Source organism: Scyliorhinus torazame, chromosome 5, assembly GCF_047496885.1.
Source record: "Scyliorhinus torazame isolate Kashiwa2021f chromosome 5, sScyTor2.1, whole genome shotgun sequence".
NCBI lineage: Eukaryota > Metazoa > Chordata > Chondrichthyes > Carcharhiniformes > Scyliorhinidae > Scyliorhinus > Scyliorhinus torazame.
Window position 1 is genome coordinate 274,636,978 of NC_092711.1, and position 18,305 is coordinate 274,655,282.

At 45.2% G+C, this 18,305-nt stretch overlaps 1 protein-coding gene across 1 annotated transcript; it reads right to left on the reverse strand.

Moving 5' to 3' along the window:
* Positions 1–3,322: 3,322 nt before the first annotated feature.
* On the reverse strand, positions 3,323–16,555 carry shisa2a (shisa family member 2a). Its single transcript, XM_072505595.1, has 3 exons — positions 16,491–16,555; positions 15,827–16,134; positions 3,323–6,493 (listed from the first exon to the last, which is right to left on the reverse strand). Exons 2-3 carry the CDS (start codon positions 16,107–16,109, stop codon positions 5,964–5,966), a joined length of 813 nt encoding a protein of 270 aa, XP_072361696.1. The 5' UTR covers positions 16,110–16,134; positions 16,491–16,555; the 3' UTR covers positions 3,323–5,963.
* Positions 16,556–18,305: the final 1,750 nt, after the last annotated feature.

The following is an 18,305-nucleotide window of genomic DNA, read 5'->3' on the forward strand; positions in this document are numbered from 1 at the left end:
TCATAAGGTTTAGTCATGGAAAAGGCCAAGCAACAATAATCAATTGGGGTACGACTGAACAATGGGCTGCCTTTAAAGAGGAGACGGTTTGGGTACAGTCAAAGCACATTTGCACGAGAAGAAAAAGGTAGGACAACAAAACCAGAGCTCCCTGGATGACAGAAGAGATAAAAGTAAGATGAAGTAAGGCGGAACCCCACACAATATTTAAGAAGTATTTATGTGGGCAGCACGGTGGCGCAGTGGTTAGCATTGCTGCCTCACGACACCGAGGCCCCAGGTTTGATCTCGGCTCTGGGTCACTGTCCGTGTGGAGTTTGCACTTTTTTTTCCACTTAAGGGGCAATTTAGCGAGGCCAATCCACCTACCCTGCACATCTTTTGGGTTGTGGGGCCAAAACCACGCAAACACGGGGAGAATGTGCAAACTCCACACGGACAGTGACCCAGAGCCGGAGGCAGTCAATACCTTAGACAGAGTATCTGTGGTACACATTCTTGTCATCATAAACCAATTTGACAAAAATCCAGAAGAATTATCTCACCCAAATAATTAAATGCTCAATTCATTTCCACTTTCAGTCATATATTCCCAACCATCTCTCCCATCCCCACCCCACTGCTTCCTGAAGTCTACCAGTAATAGCAAAGCTTTGAGCTACATGCTACAGGACTCTAGAACATATAAATGGGTGAAAACTGCAGAAAGCTGCAACACAAAGGGACTTGGGGGTAATTATGCACGAAACACAGAATGCTAGCACACAGGTGCAGCAGGTAACCATGAAGGCGAATGGAATGTTGACCCTTATTTCACGGGGACTGGAGTTTAAGAGTAGGAAAGTCTTGCTGCAGGGGCAGCACGGTGGTGCAGTGGTTAGCACTGCTGCTTCACAGCACTGAGGTCCCAGGTTCGGTTCCGGCTCTGGGTCACTGTCCGTGTGGAGTTTGCATATTCTCCCCTTGTTTGCGTTTGTTTCACCTCACAACCCAAAGATATGCAAGGTAGGTGGATTGGCCACGCTAAATTGCCCGTTCATTGGAAAAAATGAATTGGGTACTCTGCATTTATATATATTTTTTTAATTTAGAAAAGGAAAGTCTTGCTGCAACTGTACAAGGTATTGGTGAGACGACATCTGGAGTACTATGAGCAGTTTTGGATTGGCTTTGTTTATTGTCACGTGTACCGAGGTACAGTGAAAAGTATTTTTCTGCGAGCAGCTCAAACAGATCATTTAGTACATAAAAAGAAAATACATAATAGGGCAACACAAGGTCCACAATGTAAATACATAGACACCGGCATCTGGTGAAGCATACAGGAGTGTAGTATTGATCAGGTCAGTCCATAAGAGGGTCATTGAGGTGTCTGGTGACAGCGGGGAAGAAGCTGTTTTTGAATCCGTTTGTGCGTGTTCTCAGACTTTTGCATCTCCTGCCCGATGGGAGAAGTTGGAAGTGTGATTAAGCTGGGTGGGAGCAGTCTTAGATTATGCTGCCCGCTTTCCCAGGCAGCGGGAGGTGTAGATAGGGTCAATTGATGGGAGGCAGGTTGGTGTGATGGACTGGGCGGTGTTCACGACTCCCTGAAGTTTCTTGCGGTTTCTCGACTGGGCCGAGCAGTTGCTATACCAGGCAGTGATGCAGCCAGATAGGATGCTTTCTATGATGCATCTGTAAAAGTTGTTCCCCCATATTTAAGGAAATATATTATTTCACTGGAGGTTCACGAGGGTGATCCCCAGTCTTATGAGCAACGGTTAAATATGTTGAAATTCTACTCATTGGACTTTTGAAGAATGAGAGATGATCTCATTGAAACATTGGGGGCTCCGGCTGTGGCTACGGCACTGGCTGGGGGGCGGTGGGACACCAGAATGACCCGCCAGTGTGGTGTGCGGCTGAGGGTGGTGTGTGGGGGGGGGTTGACACTCGTGATATGGGGAACCGCAACTCAGCGGGGTCTCATTTCCTCGCCCATGGCCGATCTCCACTCTGACAATTTCCTTTTCCTCTGGGCCACCGACCATATCCAGGGCCCTCGGCTCAGAAACGGTCCGGCGGTCCCCTTCCAGTTTTCTCCCGCTCCCGGTGGTTCTCATGGGGAGGAGAAGGAAACAGAAAATGATATTGTTGGAAAGGTGATCACGCATGCAGGCCAGGTGGGTAGCAGGTGTCCTCAGTAGTTAGGGCACCGGCCATTGCGGCCAGTATGGGTGCCGGCATGTGGTGCAGGGTGGGGGTTTGGATGCCCTCCGGATGAGGGGGGGAGTTACGTGTGTGTGGGACGGGGGTTGGTGCTAGGGACACAGTGATGCCTACAGTGATGCCTACTCGCCCTGTCTGCCCTGAGGAAGTTGTGCACTTTCACCCGGCACTACAGGCCGGTCCGGATGGTGTTACTGGTGGCGCTGACCGCCTCTGCCACCTGCCCCAAGCAGGGCGACGATTGGCAGCCTCCTTCACGGGCCAGGGTACAGGGTACCAGGCCTGCCTTTCCTCCACCGCGTCCAGGGCGGTCTCAAACTCAGCATCAATGAATCTTGGCGCTGTCATATTGTTGGCTGGGATGGCGTGTTAGGGAGTGAAGTGTGTATATGTGGCTGCAGCTTGTCAGCCTCCTGAGTGTCAATCGCGAAACCGGCAAATCCCGCAGCGTTGCTCATTGGAATTGATTATGTTCTACGTGGCGCCGGTGCTAGCCCCTCAACAGTTGCTGAATCGGTCCAGTTGCGGCGCCCATTTTGCTGTCGTGGAAGTCCACGAATCCTGCCCTGGCATCAACAACTTTGTCTCAGGAACAGAGAATCCAGCAGAGGATTCTTAAGGGGTATGACAGGGTAAATGCTGACGAGGATGTTCCTCCTCATGGGAGAGTCTAGGACCAGAGGGCATAATCTCAGAATAAAGGGGTGCTAAATTAAGACTGTGATGAGGGGAATTTCTTTTCTCAGAGAGTTGCTGAGTCTTTGGAACTCCTTGTCACAGAGAGCAGTGGGGGCAGAGTCCTTGTGCATATTTAAGGCTGACATAGAAAGGTTCTTGATCAGTAAGGAAATCAAGGGTTGCGGGCAAAGGACAGGAAAGTGGACGTGAGGAATGGCTGATCAGCCATGACCCCACTGAATGGTGGAGCAGGCTAGAGGGGCAAATTCTTTCTACCGTGTCACTTCTAACCCTTTCCTCAGGAGACCATTGAAAAAAAAATCTTCTGATTATGTTTTGTCCTTTCCTATAGCCTCTCTCCAACAATCTGTTGGGTGTTCATACTTCTCTTATATAACATTTTATGACTTTACAAGATGCAAATCAGGCTGTATTGATGCAAGTTGTTCACATTTTATTCACATCCTGAGAAAAATGCACAAAACATAACAATAATTACATAGAAAATCATATATAATCCATTTGGAGCAAAGGGATCTGATGAACTGTACATTTGCAAATCCTTCTGCATACTTGCAAACCGATAGTCTAGTGATATGTCAAAGCTCTGTCAACACCAAATGCAGAACCCCAACCTATCACACTAAACTGAATCTGGGACTTAGCTGTACTTGGAATGTATTCAGCCAGAAAAGCCAACGTACACAGCGCTGTAACATCCAATACATTACAGAAACGATTACTTTCCCAAAATTTGATAAAGAATTTTGATTAATGAAGAAGGTCTAAGGGTACGAGGTGTTTAGTGTTGATTGAACTTACCAGACTGATAAAGAAACTGTATGGTAAAAATATGTCTTGGAGAGTCATCAAATTGGCTACACATTCTACACAGTACTTGATATTCAGTTATATTGTAATCAGTGTAATTGAACATTAGGTACAGCATATTGAGAGAGATGGTGACGTTGACTATTGTCCAGAAACCTAGGCCAATGGTTTGGGACATGGGATCAAATCCCACTATAGCAGCTGGTGTGATTTAAATTTGATGAATAAAATCTGGAATTGAAAGCTAGTTCCAGTAATGCTGACCATGCCAGCTTTCATCGATTTTTATAGAAACTCATCTGGTTCACTAAAGTCTTTTAAGGAAGGAAATCTGAAACTTATCCAGACTGGATTACATGTTTTTTTTAAATTCATTTTTACAGGATGTGGGCTTACCTGGCTAGTCCAACATTTGTTACCAATCCCTAATTGCCCTTGAGAGGATGGTGGTGAGTTGCCTTCTTGAACTGCTGCAGTCCCTGTGGTGTACGTATAACCGCAGTGCTATTAGGAAGGGAGTTCCATGATTTTGACCCAGCTACAGTGAAGGAATGGAGATATATTTCCAAGTCAGGATGGTGAATGATTTGGAGGGGAATTTCCCGGTGGCTGCTGCCCTTGTCCTTCTAGATGGTAGTGGTCGTGGGTTTGGAAGGTTCTGCCTAAGGATCCTTGGGTGAGTTCCTGCACTGGATCTCGTGGATGGCACACACGGCTGCTACTGTGCTTCGGTGGTGGAGGGTGGGAATATTTGTGGAAGAGGGTGCCAAACAAGCGGGCTGCTTTGTCCTGAATGGTGTCAAGCTTCTTGAGTGTTGTTGGAGCTGCACTCATACAGGCAGGTGGGGAGTATTCCATCTCACTCCTCATTTGTAGGCGGTGGCAGGCTTTGGGGAATCAGGAGGTGAGTTACTCACTGCAGGATTCCAGACCACATCAATGTGGTTCACTCTTAACTGCACTCGCAAATGGCCTAGCAAGCAGGTTCAATGGTAATTAAGGATAGGTAATGAACGTTGGCCTTGCCAGTGACACCCACATTCCTTGGAAAAAATAGAGAAAAACATATCACCGGCTGTCCATCCGATGCGGCTGTTTCATGACTCTTCCCAAGATGGATTTCTACCCATGTCTTGATGAACTGAAAGAACCACTGAAAGGTGTGAAATTTCTCTCAGTAGTTTGAGTAAAATCCACTGTGAGCATAAAGTGGGATCCTCTCAATAATCAATAACTTCTCTAGTAAAATTAGCAAACAGATGAAGTTCAACTGAAGGGCATGGGGGAGTTCAAGTTATAGTGATCCAGTTATTCTATAAGAGAAGGGTAGAGCAACTTGGAAAGCTGAGAATAGGAATATACAGGGGCTGTGATTTAAAGGCCTTGTTGCGCCGACATGGTGTTGGGATGAGGCCATTGAATCTTGCGAGATTCAACCAAACCAAACCAATCTGGATCTTGCCCTCACTGACATATAACATTATGTCAGAAAGTAAACAGTGAGGAAGATGCAAAGAGGCTACAGAAGGGTAAAGACTGAGTGGACAGAAACACAGAAAAATGTGAAGATATCCACTTTGGTAGGAAAAATAAAACAGCAGAATATCTTTTGAAAATATGGGGAACTAGGAAATCTGTGCATTTAGAGGGAGCTAGGTGCCCTTGTACATGAATTCCAGAAAGTTAACATGCAGGTGCAGCAAGCAATTTGGAAGACAAATGGTATGTTAACTGAATCATACATAATTCTTAATGGGTTTGACATGGTAGATACTTAGAAAAATATTTCCCTGGCTGGGGAATCTGGATAGAGTTACAGTTTCCGATTAGAACCGAGATAAGGAGATGTCTCTTCATTCAAATAGTTGTGAGTCCCTGGAATTTTCTACCCCAGAGAGCTGTGGAAATTTAGTTGTTGAGTATATTCAACACATGGGGGAACACAGAGGTGGTCAATTGAGGTATGGGTACTAAGAGAATTAAGGGGATAGAGCTTGTGTGGAAAGTAGAGTTGAGTTAGAAGATCAACTCTGATCATATTAAATGGCAGAACAGGACCGAAGGGTCAAATGGCCTACTTCAGCTCCTAGTTATGATGTCAACATCTAGAACTAAGAACATAATGTAGTAATTGGGAGTTGAAGAAAGAAACATTACATAGCAATTTTTAAATAATTAGTTTTGACGATTACATTATTGCCGGAGATTCCAGAAAGACTTTTGTTCTATTGTGTGGCTGAACCTTACAGAGTCACTGCTGGATACATCAGCTGGTCAGCATTTAGTGTTCCATGTGAATAGGGATTATTCGATTGTTGTCCATATCCTGGTCTGTCCACAAATGCAGGAGCCATGACTATCGTATGATCAGGTGGAATCCCATAGCTAAGATATTGTGCTGGTAGAAAAGGATTTCCTGTAGATTGTGAAGGTAGGAACTGTTGAGCTTGGTGACAGCCCATAACTGGGAAATTTGTCGGCACATTCATGTAGAGGTTGATACCATCGGTCCCCACGGAACAGATGTTGTTCTGCCGTCCCATGGAACTCCTTGTGGAAGTAGTTGTGGTGCTGGAGGTAGAATGGCGGGAAGGGGTTCTGACATCAGTTGGAGGAAGGGACTCCAGCAAACGGCTCTGGGTGGGGGCATCCTGCTGGTTCTCCTGTGGCTTGGGTTTCAAGCATCGGCAGCAGCAAACTGCAATGAATGACCCAACAATGATGAAGGCTACAAATATTGAACCAACGATGAGGAATGGCAAATACATAGGAACTGCAAAGAGAACATGAAGAACAAGTGTTACTATTGGGCATGGTTGTGGATATTCTGCTTGAAGAATCAAGACTTTAAATCAGTAGTACAAACACAAAGACTTTTTAAAAACTCAATACAACTTGGTGCAGATCCATTGTATGGAGAACATATACTGCAACATAGATGAAAATAAAGTTTTTGAAAAAAGTTGCTGATGGTAAGGTTCTTTTTAAAAAAAAACAAATAAAAGGGCTCAGTCATTTCTTTTTGTGAACATTTTCTTAAGCATGTGAAATAACAAAATAATGTCAAATTTTTATGTTGAATAATTATTAAACCGTCACCCTTTTCTGTCTAGGAGTCTACAAAACTCATTTGTTTTTTACATAATGACTACGGAAAAGATGCAAGTCCATTTTGCTGCATAGGCTTACTTCCCCAAAGTGCAGACAATTAGAAATCCCTTATTCTGAGACCATATAGAACATAGAACAGAACAGGCCCTTCGGCCCTCGATGTTGTGCCGAGCTTTGTCCGAAACCAAGATCAAGCTATCCCACTCCCTGTCATTCTGGTGTGCTCCATGTGCCTATCTAATAACCGCTTGAAAGTTCCTAAAGTGTCCGACTCCACTATCACAGCAGGCAGTCCATTCCACACTCGAACCACTCTCTGAGTAAAGAACCTATCTCGGACATCCCTCCTATATCTCCCACCCTGAACCTTATAGTTATGCCCCCTTGTAACAGCTACATCCACCCTCGGATTCTAAACTTCCAAATGGCTTTGTTTCGTCTTTTAAACTTAATTCTGACATCCGGAGCATTCACAATTCCACAATTTGCATCTATTTTCTTCTGGCATCTTTTATGGACCATAATTTACTCCAGCAGGGTATCTTAACAAGCATCTGCACTTTCCCGTGTACTTTTAATTTTTTACATAGTGAGTAGCTGAACGTGTGCTCTGATAGCATTGCAGTAACAGAATCTACACATTAGGATCTCAGTGTGCCTTAATCAGATGGAAGGGTTGTGAAATTAACCATGAAAATACTGAAAAGAAGTGCAAGTTAGAATGGGTGAATTCAATGTCATATGAGGCAGAGAAAATAGGAGGGAAAAACTAGATTGAGAGGAAAAGACAAAAGGAAAAGTAAGAAAAAATATTGACATTTTCAAAATATGAAGGAATGCGACAACACAATTATAAAGGTTCATTTGCAGTGCTGGAGATTGACAAGTTTAGCACTTATTTCAGCGTTATGGTGGTACTTCGACTGAAATGAATAAGACTTTGTGGTGTGCTTAGTTCATATCCATCAAGAAAAAACGACAACATCACATCATTCAATGTCTGTAACTGCTCTCAAGACACTGTTGCACGAGGAGACTGTCACATCACAGACAGGAACGTCTGTCTGGATTCCCACGTTTAACTGCACATCAACTTGTCTGAAGTTGATAGCACATTTGCACCATTAGTCGCCCCATTATTTTGACAGCAAATTATGGATCAATATAGTTTAATGAAGCTGTTGGCAATTTTGATTGACAACTTTAGCCGTCTTTAGAAGAATGAGAGGTGATCTCATTTAAACATGCAAAATTCTTACAAGGCTCGACAAGGTAGATGCAGGAAGGATGCTTCTCTTGGCTGAGGTTGTCCATATCCTGTCCATATCTAGAACCCGGGGACAGACTCTGAAGAGATGGGGCAGGCTATTTAGAACTGAGATGAGGAGGAATTTCTTATTATCAGAATTGTTGGAATTCTCTGCCCCAGAGGTCTTTGGAGGGTCAGTCATTGAGGATGTTCAGGACATGGATTGATAGGCTTCTACATATTTTTAAAAACGGGATAGCACAGGAAAATGGTGAAGTGGAAGATCAGCCAGAATCTCACTGAATGGCAGGGCAGGCTTGAAGGGCTGAAATGCATATGTTCTTATCTGCTTAAATGCCAACTGGAAATTTCAACTGAACGAATAAGAAGCTGTAATTAGTCAGTTCTAATTTGCATAAAATGTAATGCTCTATTCCATCTACATCAAATTTTGCTGCATAGCAGATTAAAAGTGGTTCCATGTGTTCAATACCTTTTCATTAATGTTTGGGAAATAGATATTATTAGTAAGGCCACCGTTTCGTGTCCATCCCCGGTTATCCAGAGGTGGTGGTGATGGGCTGCCTTCTTGAACAACTACTGTCCATGTAAGAAAGGTTTTCGCACAGTTCTGTTAGGTTGGGAGCTCTGTGAATTTGACCCAGCAACAGTTAGAATGGTACGCAACTTCAAAGTGGTGGTGTTCCCATGCACTCACTGCCCTTGTCCCTCTCAGGCTGGAAGTTTTAGGTTAAAGAGGTGCTGCCAAAGAAACCATGGTGAGCTGCTGCAGTGCCTGTTGTAGATAGCATGTCAGCACAGGACATTTAAACTAGAGGATGAGGTGCCAATCAAGTGGACTGCTTTGTCTTGGATGGTTCCAAACTTCTCAAGTACGCACCAAGTAAGTGATGGGGATTCCACCACATTCCTAACTTGGGCCTTTAGGTAGTCAAGAGGCCCCAGAGAGTTAGCAGTGAACTACATGGAATGGCTGGATTCCCACGTTTAACTGCACATCAACTTGTCTGAAGTTGATAGCACATTTGCACCATTAGTTTCCCCATTATATTGGTGGCCGTACATTTTCGATGGGCCCCCTTCTGAACTATAAATTCTATGCAACATGCCACAGAACACCTAGCCTTTGACCTGCTCTATTAGCCAGTGTTTGTAAAGCTGGTCTAGTTGAGTTTCTGATGAATGGGAACCATCACCCCACCCCCACAGGATGTTACTATTCAGGAACTAGGTGATGGAAGTGCCATTGAATGTCAGAGTGATGCACTTTGGCTCTCCCTTGTTGGAGGTGATCATTTGGTGCCAACTATGTGATGCAAATGTTACTTACCATTTATCAGCCCCAGCCTAAATGCTGAGCAGCTCTTGCTGCATGCAGGCATGGAAAGGTTCATTCCATGAGGTATTATAATAATAATCTTATTGTCACTAGTAGGCTTACATTAACACTGCAATGAAGTTATGGAGCCGGGGCAGCACGGTGGCACAGTGGTTAGCATTGCTGCCTACCGCGCTGAGGACCAGGGTTCGAATCCCGGCCCTGGGTCACTGTCTGTGTGGAGTTTGCACGTTCTCCCCTTGTTTGCGTGGGTTTCACCCACACAACCCAAAAGATGTGCAGGGTGGGTAGATTGGCCACGCTAAATTGCCCCTTAATTGGAAAGAATAATTGGGTACTCTAAATTTCATTTTTTTACATTTTAAAATGAAGCTACAAAGGCTCTGTGCAATCATCCCTAAATTCTGGCCTTATGACTGAAAGAAGAGCATTGAACTGAATGTAATTAGGTTGAAGACAATGTCCTGAAGAACTCCTGCAACAATGTTTTACTGCCAAAATGAAAATCAACAATCTCAACCATCTTCCTTCGTATCAAGTGTGACTTCAGCAAATGAAAACTTGGCACGGTGGCACAGTCGTTAGCACTGTTGCTTCACAGCGCCAGGGTCCCAGGTTCGATTCCCGGCTTGGGTCACTGTCTGTGCGGAGTCTGCACGTTCTCCCCATATCTGTGTGGGTTTACTCCGGGAGCTCCGGTTTCCTCCCACAAGTCCCAAAAGACGTGCTGTTAGGTACTTTGGACATTCTGAATTCTAACTCTTGTTTATTTAATATTTACTAGGATTCCTTGGTGCCCCACTTTTCAAAAGTCCCCACTTTTCGCACCACTCCTTCTACTTCAGTTTATGTTCATGGTTGGACCTTGGCTGCAAGGAGGTCTGGATCGGAGTGGTCCTGATAGGAACCAAAATGAGTATTTGGGTGCAGATTATTGCTAAGTACATGTACTTTTTATGCTTGATAAAAACAATTCCACCTGATATTTCAGTTGGCAAATACACCACCCAAATTGGATTGAAACTTACTGATCAGGAAGATTCCAGATTGTATCTAACTTGCTACCGTTTTGTGTCAGGTAAACTCAATCAGAACCATAGTTGGATCCATCGCCAATGGTCAAAACGTTACCAATACTTAATCTGGGATCACACATGAAAAAAATTCAAGTGAAGTGAAGCAGCGAAGGAAAGCCAGCATAGATTGAACCTAGCAACAGCTCAGAAGTGGAGAGAAGAGAAATTCTGTTTGGTAGGTATTTCCACAACTACAATGATAAACTGCTTTTACATAATGGAATTTACAGAGTCAGCATCAAATACTGCAATGCAGAAATATTTTGAAACAATCTTTTTTAAAAGATCATTTTAACCTGAGAGTACCTGGAAGGAAGTGGGTGCAATCATTTTGCCCATTTGTTTCATATTGACTGATTTGACTGTTTATGGAGAGTAAAATCAGATGGGGTGTAAAAACAGACTGAGAGTCTGATCCAGTCAGTTCCCTTCCTGATGAGTTTTGAAAAAATTACCCCAAAGGATCCTTAAGTCATAGGACTTTATAACTAGCCTCTGTGAGCAATGATAAACATACTTTCAGGGCCTCCAAGAGGGGGTCCCCCCCTCCTCTAACGTAATATCCACTTGGCAGAAAGAGAGTTTGCACTGGGATTAGGGGAGTGTCCTGATCAGCAACTGGGTCAATGGAAGTTATTCATACAAGGATATACAGACACACACACACATACACAAACAGACTCTGTATACTTACTCCAGCACTTATTGAATATTTTGGCAACAAGCTGCTTAATACTTTTTGTCATTCAAGATATATATTCAGCCTGATATTATTTTAATATCAGTTACTGTAGAAAAACACTATCGAATCACTGGAAAGCTTAAGATTGACTGGAATTATACTATTTGAGTGAAAGGTTATAGTCAAAGGTTTTTTGTTGCAACAGAGAAGAGTAATAGGAAAATCAATGAGGTTTTCAAAGTTCTGAAAGCCTTAAGAGAAAATAAATAATGGAAGGTAGTTTCCATCGACTGCTACATTGGTAACAAGAGGGCATAGATTGAGGATTCTTAATCTAAGTAGGAGGTTTGTAAATGTACGTTCAGAGTGGCTTTTTTTCAAATAAATGCTCTTGACAAATGACTGCTAACGCATACCCTATACCGCCACCTAATACAGGATTGGATAGGTATTTGAGAAGGAAGACCATAAGCGAGTACAGGAAATTGGATTGGAGGGGATAATACGAGCTGAAGACTGGGACATATATGAAAGGCCAAATGATCTGCAATAATATAATTTCTTTGATGTAACATTGTTTTTTAAAAATATATATATTTATTAAGAATTTTTAAACAAAATTTTCAACCTTACAAACGAGCCCCCCCCCCCCACCCCCCGCCCCCGTAACACAAAAAAAAGAAGGTTCGCGTAGCAAGACATGAACTTGGCAAGTCAATATGATACTGAACTTTGTACATTGGATTCCTCCCGTACATTTCAGTCCTCCGGATCATTCATGTATTTTCTTGTTCAAATGCCCCCCAGAAAAAAAAACCTCCCCCCCACCACCCCCCCCCCCACCCCCCCCACTCCCCCCTGGGTTGCTGCTGCTGCTGTCCGACCTTCATCTAACGCTCCACGAGATAGTCTAGGAATGGTTGCCACCGCCCTGTAGAACCCCTGCGCAGACCCTCTCAAGGCAAACTTTATCCTCGCCAACTTGATAAATCCTGCCATATCATTTATCCAGGCTTCCACGCTGGAGGGCTTCACCCCCTTCCACATTAACAAGATCCTTCGCCGGGCTACTAGGGACGCAAAGGCCAGAATACCGGCCTCTTTCGCCTCCTGCACTCCCGGCTCGTCCGCTACTCCAAATAGTGCTAGCCCCCAGCTTGGCTTGACCCGGACTTTCACCACCTTAGATACTGTTCTCGCAACTCCCCTCCAGAACCCCTCCAGTGCCGGGCATGACCAAAACATATGGACATGGTTCGCCGGGCTTCCTGAGCACCTCCCACATCTGTCCTCCACCCCAAAGGACCTACTCAGCCTTGCCCCCGTCATGTGCGCTCTGTGAACTACCTTAAACTGTATCAGGCTAAGCCTGGCACACGAGGAATTAACCCTACTTAGGGCATCAGCCCACAGCCCCTCCTCAATCTCCTCCCCCAGCTCCTCTTCCCATTTACCCTTCAGCTCCTCTACCAAAGCCTCCCCCTCTTCTTTCATCTCCTGGTATATCGCTGACACCTTGCCCTCTCCGACCCATACGCCCGAAATCACCCTGTCTTGAATTCCGTGCCGGGTGCAGCGGGAATTCCCTCACCTGCCGCCTCACAACCGCCTTTACTTGCATGTACCTGAAAGCGTATCCCGGGGGTAGCCCAAACTTCTCCTCCAGTGCCCCTAAGCTCGCAAACGTCCCATCAATGAACAGGTCCCCCATTCTTTTAATCCCTGCCCTATGCCAGCTCTGAAACCCCCCGTCCATCCTTCCCGGGACAAACCGATGGTTGTCTCTGATCGGGGACCACACCGAGGCTCCCATCGCACCCCTGTGCCGTCTCCACTGCCCCCAGATCTTTAGCGATGCCGCCACCACCGGGCTCGTGGTGTACCTTGTCAGCGAGAGCGGCAGCGGTGCCGTCACCAGCGCCCCCAGGCTCGTTCCTTTGCAGGACGCTATCTCCAACCTCTTCCATGCCGCCCCCTCTCCCTCCATCCCCCACTTACGGATCATCGCCACGTTGGCTGTCCAATAGTAGCCACCCAGATTCGGCAACGCCAGCCCTCCTTTATCCCTACTTCGCTCCAGGAACCCCCTCCTTACCCTCGGGGTCTTACTCGCCCACACAAAGCTCATAATGCTCCTGCCTACCCTCTTAAAAAAGGCCTTGGTAATCACAATAAGAAGGCATTGAAATACAAAAAGAAACCTCGGAAGGGCCACCATTTTAATCGACTGTACCCTGCCCGCCAGCGAGAGTGGCAACATGTCCCACCGTTTAAATTCCTCCTCCATCTGCTCCACCAGCCTCGTCAAGTTAAGTCTGTGCAGGGCCCCCCAGCTCCTAGCTACCTGGATCCCCAAGTATCAAAAGCTCCTATCCACCCTCCTCAGCGGTAGGTCATCTATCCCTCTTCCCTGATCCCCCGGATGCACCACAAAGAGCTCGCTCTTCCCTACAGTAACATTGTGAAATGCACATTTTAAAAAAAATGTCCTTTATTTTTCAAAATAAATTCAGAGTATCCAATTATTTTTTTCCAATTAAAGGGCAATTCCGCGTGGCCAATCCACCTATCCTGCACATCTTTGGGTTGGGGGGGGGGGGGGGGGGGGTTGAGACCCACCCAGACAGGGGGAGAGCAATGTCTTTCAAAGTTACATTTTAAAAAGGAAGTGAATTCCATCCTCTTTATAGATCACAGCTAAATATTATTCTAACGTGCAAATTCCTGGTTGCACTGAATTAAATTAGATTTTTTCCCAGGGCGATTACTGAGACGCTAAATGTTCTATTAGACATGGAAAATTGATCTAAATTCTCAATCCTGACCAGTGCCCGTCATTGAAGGAAGATATTATATTATATTATGTTATATAGGCGGCACGGTAGCACAGTGGTTAGCACTATTGCTTCACAGCACCATGGTCCAAAGTTAGATTCCCGACTTAGGTCACTGTCCGTGTGGACTCTGTACATTCTCCCTGTGTCTGCCTGTGTGTCATCCGGGTGCTCCAGTTTCCTCCCACAAGTCCCAAAAGATGTGCTGTTGGGTAATTTGGACATTCTGAATTCTCCCTCCGTGTATCCAAGCAGGCACCGGAATGTGGTGACTAGGGGCTTTTCACAGTAACTTCATAGGAATGTAAGCCTACTTGTGACAATAAAGATTATTATTATCATTATCTGATATTGTCCAGTCGTATTGCTTTCCAACACTCATTGCAAGTCCCACACATGAAAAATGGCTATTTGGAGGAGCACTGGGTGTCAATTGCCACAAAGCAAAAAAAGTCTTGGGTAGACTATACAAATATAAATGGATACAGATTTTAAAAATCCAAATATGCCAATTACTGATGGAGTACAGTTCCACATGGGGCTCTGATGCTGGAATTTAGGATTGTTCTTCACACAAATGGGCTGTTAAGACTTGGAATCCTCTCCTGGAAAGAATTGTTGAAGCAAACTGCATTACAGCTCTTATATGGGAAACAGAGTAGGGAAAAAGCAAGGAATAGGGGGCGGGATTCACCTTTCCCCAATGCTGATTTCGTAATCAGGATCGGGCGGAGAATCCGTTCTGGCACCCCAATCAGGTGCGGCACCGGTTTGACGCTGGTTTTGTATCCTCCGGCCTCTCCGAAATGGCTTCACTGCGTTACCATTGGAACGACACTGGCGCGTAACCTGAAGGCCCACCCCCAGTACTCCATCCCCGATGGGCCGAGTTCCCGACCGCATGGGTGACGTGTGGTCTCAGCGGTTGGGAACCCGGCAGTGGTGGCTGCAGCCTATGTCCAGCGGCTCAAAGTCGGACGGGAGCCGTGCTGCTGGCTGGGGGGGGGGGTGGGGGGGTCTTCTACGAGGGATGGGGGGGGGGGATGTGGTGGTGTGTGGCCAGGGTCACCAACTGGCAAGGTCGGATCAGCGCATGGCCGGCGCCATGTTTTACAGTGCGAGCGCTGGAGGTCGTTGCCATGCGCATGGGCGGCCACGGACCCGGCCATTCTCCAGGGAGGAGCCGGTAGATTTACTCAGCTAACCCCTCACCTGTCGCAGGATCGGTGAGAGGTCGGCGCTGATTGTTTTTGTCGTAAAACGCCACAGTTCGCCCACTGGCGCCAACACCGTCTCAAAACTGGCGAATCCAGCCCAGGAACTAGGTGGATAAACTGTTTTGAAAGCCAAGACAGATACAATAGGTTGATTGGTCTCCTGTGCTGTAAATTATGATCTTAAGTGGGAAATGTAGCTGATTATTTTCGCTCCTGCTCCCTGGGGAACTAAAACCAAGTGTAATGAAGTCTGTTAACGAAGCACAAACTGGGATCAAATCTGGAACTGTCTGGTTGGCATGACTTTACGAAACACCTATTATACACACAAGCTAACTTACATACTGCAAGGTTATTTATCCCTTTCACTGTAACTGCTCGAGTCTTGACCCCATTTGTCATGTTGGCAAATTAGAAAGTTGTACAGAATATGAAATAAGATTGGGAAGGTGTTTTTTTTTTAAAAAGGTGTTATTTTCGTCTCTTCGTCAATAGGGTAAAGAGATCACAAACTGGGTTTTTTTGCAGACTGAAAGGTAAATCAATGCTGGTACCGAATTCATAAGTGCGCCCCTACCTGACTTGCTGTAGGAGTCTGGCTCCTGGTGAACGTCGTGATCGTTGATGCAGGCGCCCTGGTCCAGTCGATTATCCCGCAGGGAGCAGCAATACCTGAGAGCACAAGATCCGCAGCACAGAGTGGCCTCCTGGCCATCGTATCGCTCGGGGCACTGGAACCCCGAGTGCCAGCTCCCGTTACTGTCAGACCAGCCGTGGCAGTACTCTCCCGAAGCGGCAAGAACGCCCAGCAACCAGTTAGTAAAGACAAGGAAGAGTGCCCCAACCCGAGCCGCCCCCATGGCTAGCACAGGCGCCGGGAAAATCCTAAAAGGCAGATTAAAAATAATTAAATAAATAAAATCCCCCCCCCCCCCCTGAAATCCTGACCGCGTTGTTAGCACCCCAATTTCCTCAATCGATTTTCACCCCTTCCTTTTGCTGATGTGCTGAACCTCAGATCGGGACAATGAGAGGCGGACTGCAGGAGTTTTAACTTCTCCGGGTTAAATGGCTCTCTGGCGCTCGGCTACTAAACTTTTAGCCTCACCACGAATTTTCCATCTGCAAGCAAGTCTTTATAATTGGAAACGATGTCAAAGTTTTTTTTTAAAAAAACACTTTGATGAAGTAATTAAAGTGGGTAACGCGCAGCTTTCAAACGCAAGTATAATGTTTCCCACCTTCCATTCCTCTTTGGCTCAATCTGTTGTTTAAAAAAAAAGACTTAAACTCTGGTTTAGTGAGTCCCCTATAGGCTGGGCTTTCTCAACCAATCCCACTTTAAAATACCAACCAAGTTCCGCCTTTTTAAGAGTTTGTGCTCCACCTCTTCCATCAAACACACAGCTTGGTGATCTATCCATGGAACTGAGTATCATTCAGTTAGGTAAATCGTGCATTACACGGCACGATTTTAATATGTTTGATGAGCATGACTTATATATAACCCCCCCAGGGCAGCACGATGGCGCAGTGGTTAGCATTGCTGCTTCATGGTACCGAGGTCCGAGGTTCAATCCCGTCTCTGGGTCACTGTCCGTGTGGAGTTTGCACATTCTCCCCATGTTTGCGTGGGTTTCTCCCCCACAACCTAAAGATGTGCAGGGTAGGTGGATTGGCCTCGATAAATTACCCCTTAATTGGAATAAATGAATTGGGTGCTCTAAATTTATAAATAAAAATATATACCGCCCCCCTCCCAGGTATCGGTAGTAGTGTTAAATTTTAAACATATCGTGAAGTTCAATTGTAAGGCTAGTCAGTGCCAGCTCATTCCTGGAAGATGTGAAGGCTACTTTATCAAAAATCAGGAACAGTTGATGTGATTTAGTTTCAAGTCCATCTGATAAGAGTAAAAATGGGAAAGGATATCTCTGCAGAGTCTTCAGGAACAGAGCTGAGAAACCGGTAAAATGAAATCTTTAGGATCTTCAGTAACTGCCGTTGAGATTACTGTGCATGTTAATAGTTTACCAATGCAAATTAGGTACCTTGGCCTATTGTTTTAACAGGAAGATTGGCCCACTCAAGATAAAATGGTTAAAATAGATAGCTATCAAAGACATTTTGTGTAAATATGTAAAACAATGTTTTTAGATTAATTCTTAGACGGCATGTGGACATCAAGGTCAACATTTGTTGGCCATCCCTAATTGTCCTTGAACTAAGTAGCTTGCTAGGCCTTGGAGAGGACAGTTAAAAGTTAACCACATTGCTGTTGGCCTGGAGTCACATGTAGACTAGATAAGGATGATAGATCTCTTCCCCTGAAGAAGATTTCTTTATACAACAATTGAAGATAGTTTCACGGCCACCATTACTGAGACTAGCTTTTGATTCCAGAATTTATTAACTGAATTTAAATACTGCCATCTGATGTGTTGGGATTTGAACTCATGACCTCAGAGCATTAGCCTGTGCCTCTGGATTATTAGACCAGAGACATCAGCACTATGCTACCATCTCCCTGTGATATAAATAATAGTAATATTCATAGAGCAAAATTCTAGAGCAGTTCTCCTTTGGGGGAATTCTGACATCAGGCCAAGAAAATATTCCCCTGCAGATACTGATTATTTAGCCTGACACTTAGAAACCATAACACAGAAGTGGTATACTGTAATATGTGGCAACTTTTAATATGACGCTACCTAATCCAATTTCTCTGCCATCTCCCCACAACTGAGCAATGGCTTTTCGGATCAGCTACCATGGAATAACTGGTGTCCATGATACAGTGCCCTAGCAAAGTTGAATACTTATCCAGAGAGGGAAGAAAATATACCGAATCTGCTTGCTAATGGCAATCTTTGTTGGGCGGCACGATGGTGCAGTGGTTAGCACTGCTGCCTCATGCGCTGAGGACCCATGTTCGATGCTGGCCCCGGGACACTGTCCTTGTGGAGTTTGCACATTCTTCCCGTGTCTGCAAGGGTCTCACCCCCACTATCCAAAGATGTGCAGGGTAGGTGGATTGGCCATGGTACATTTCTCCT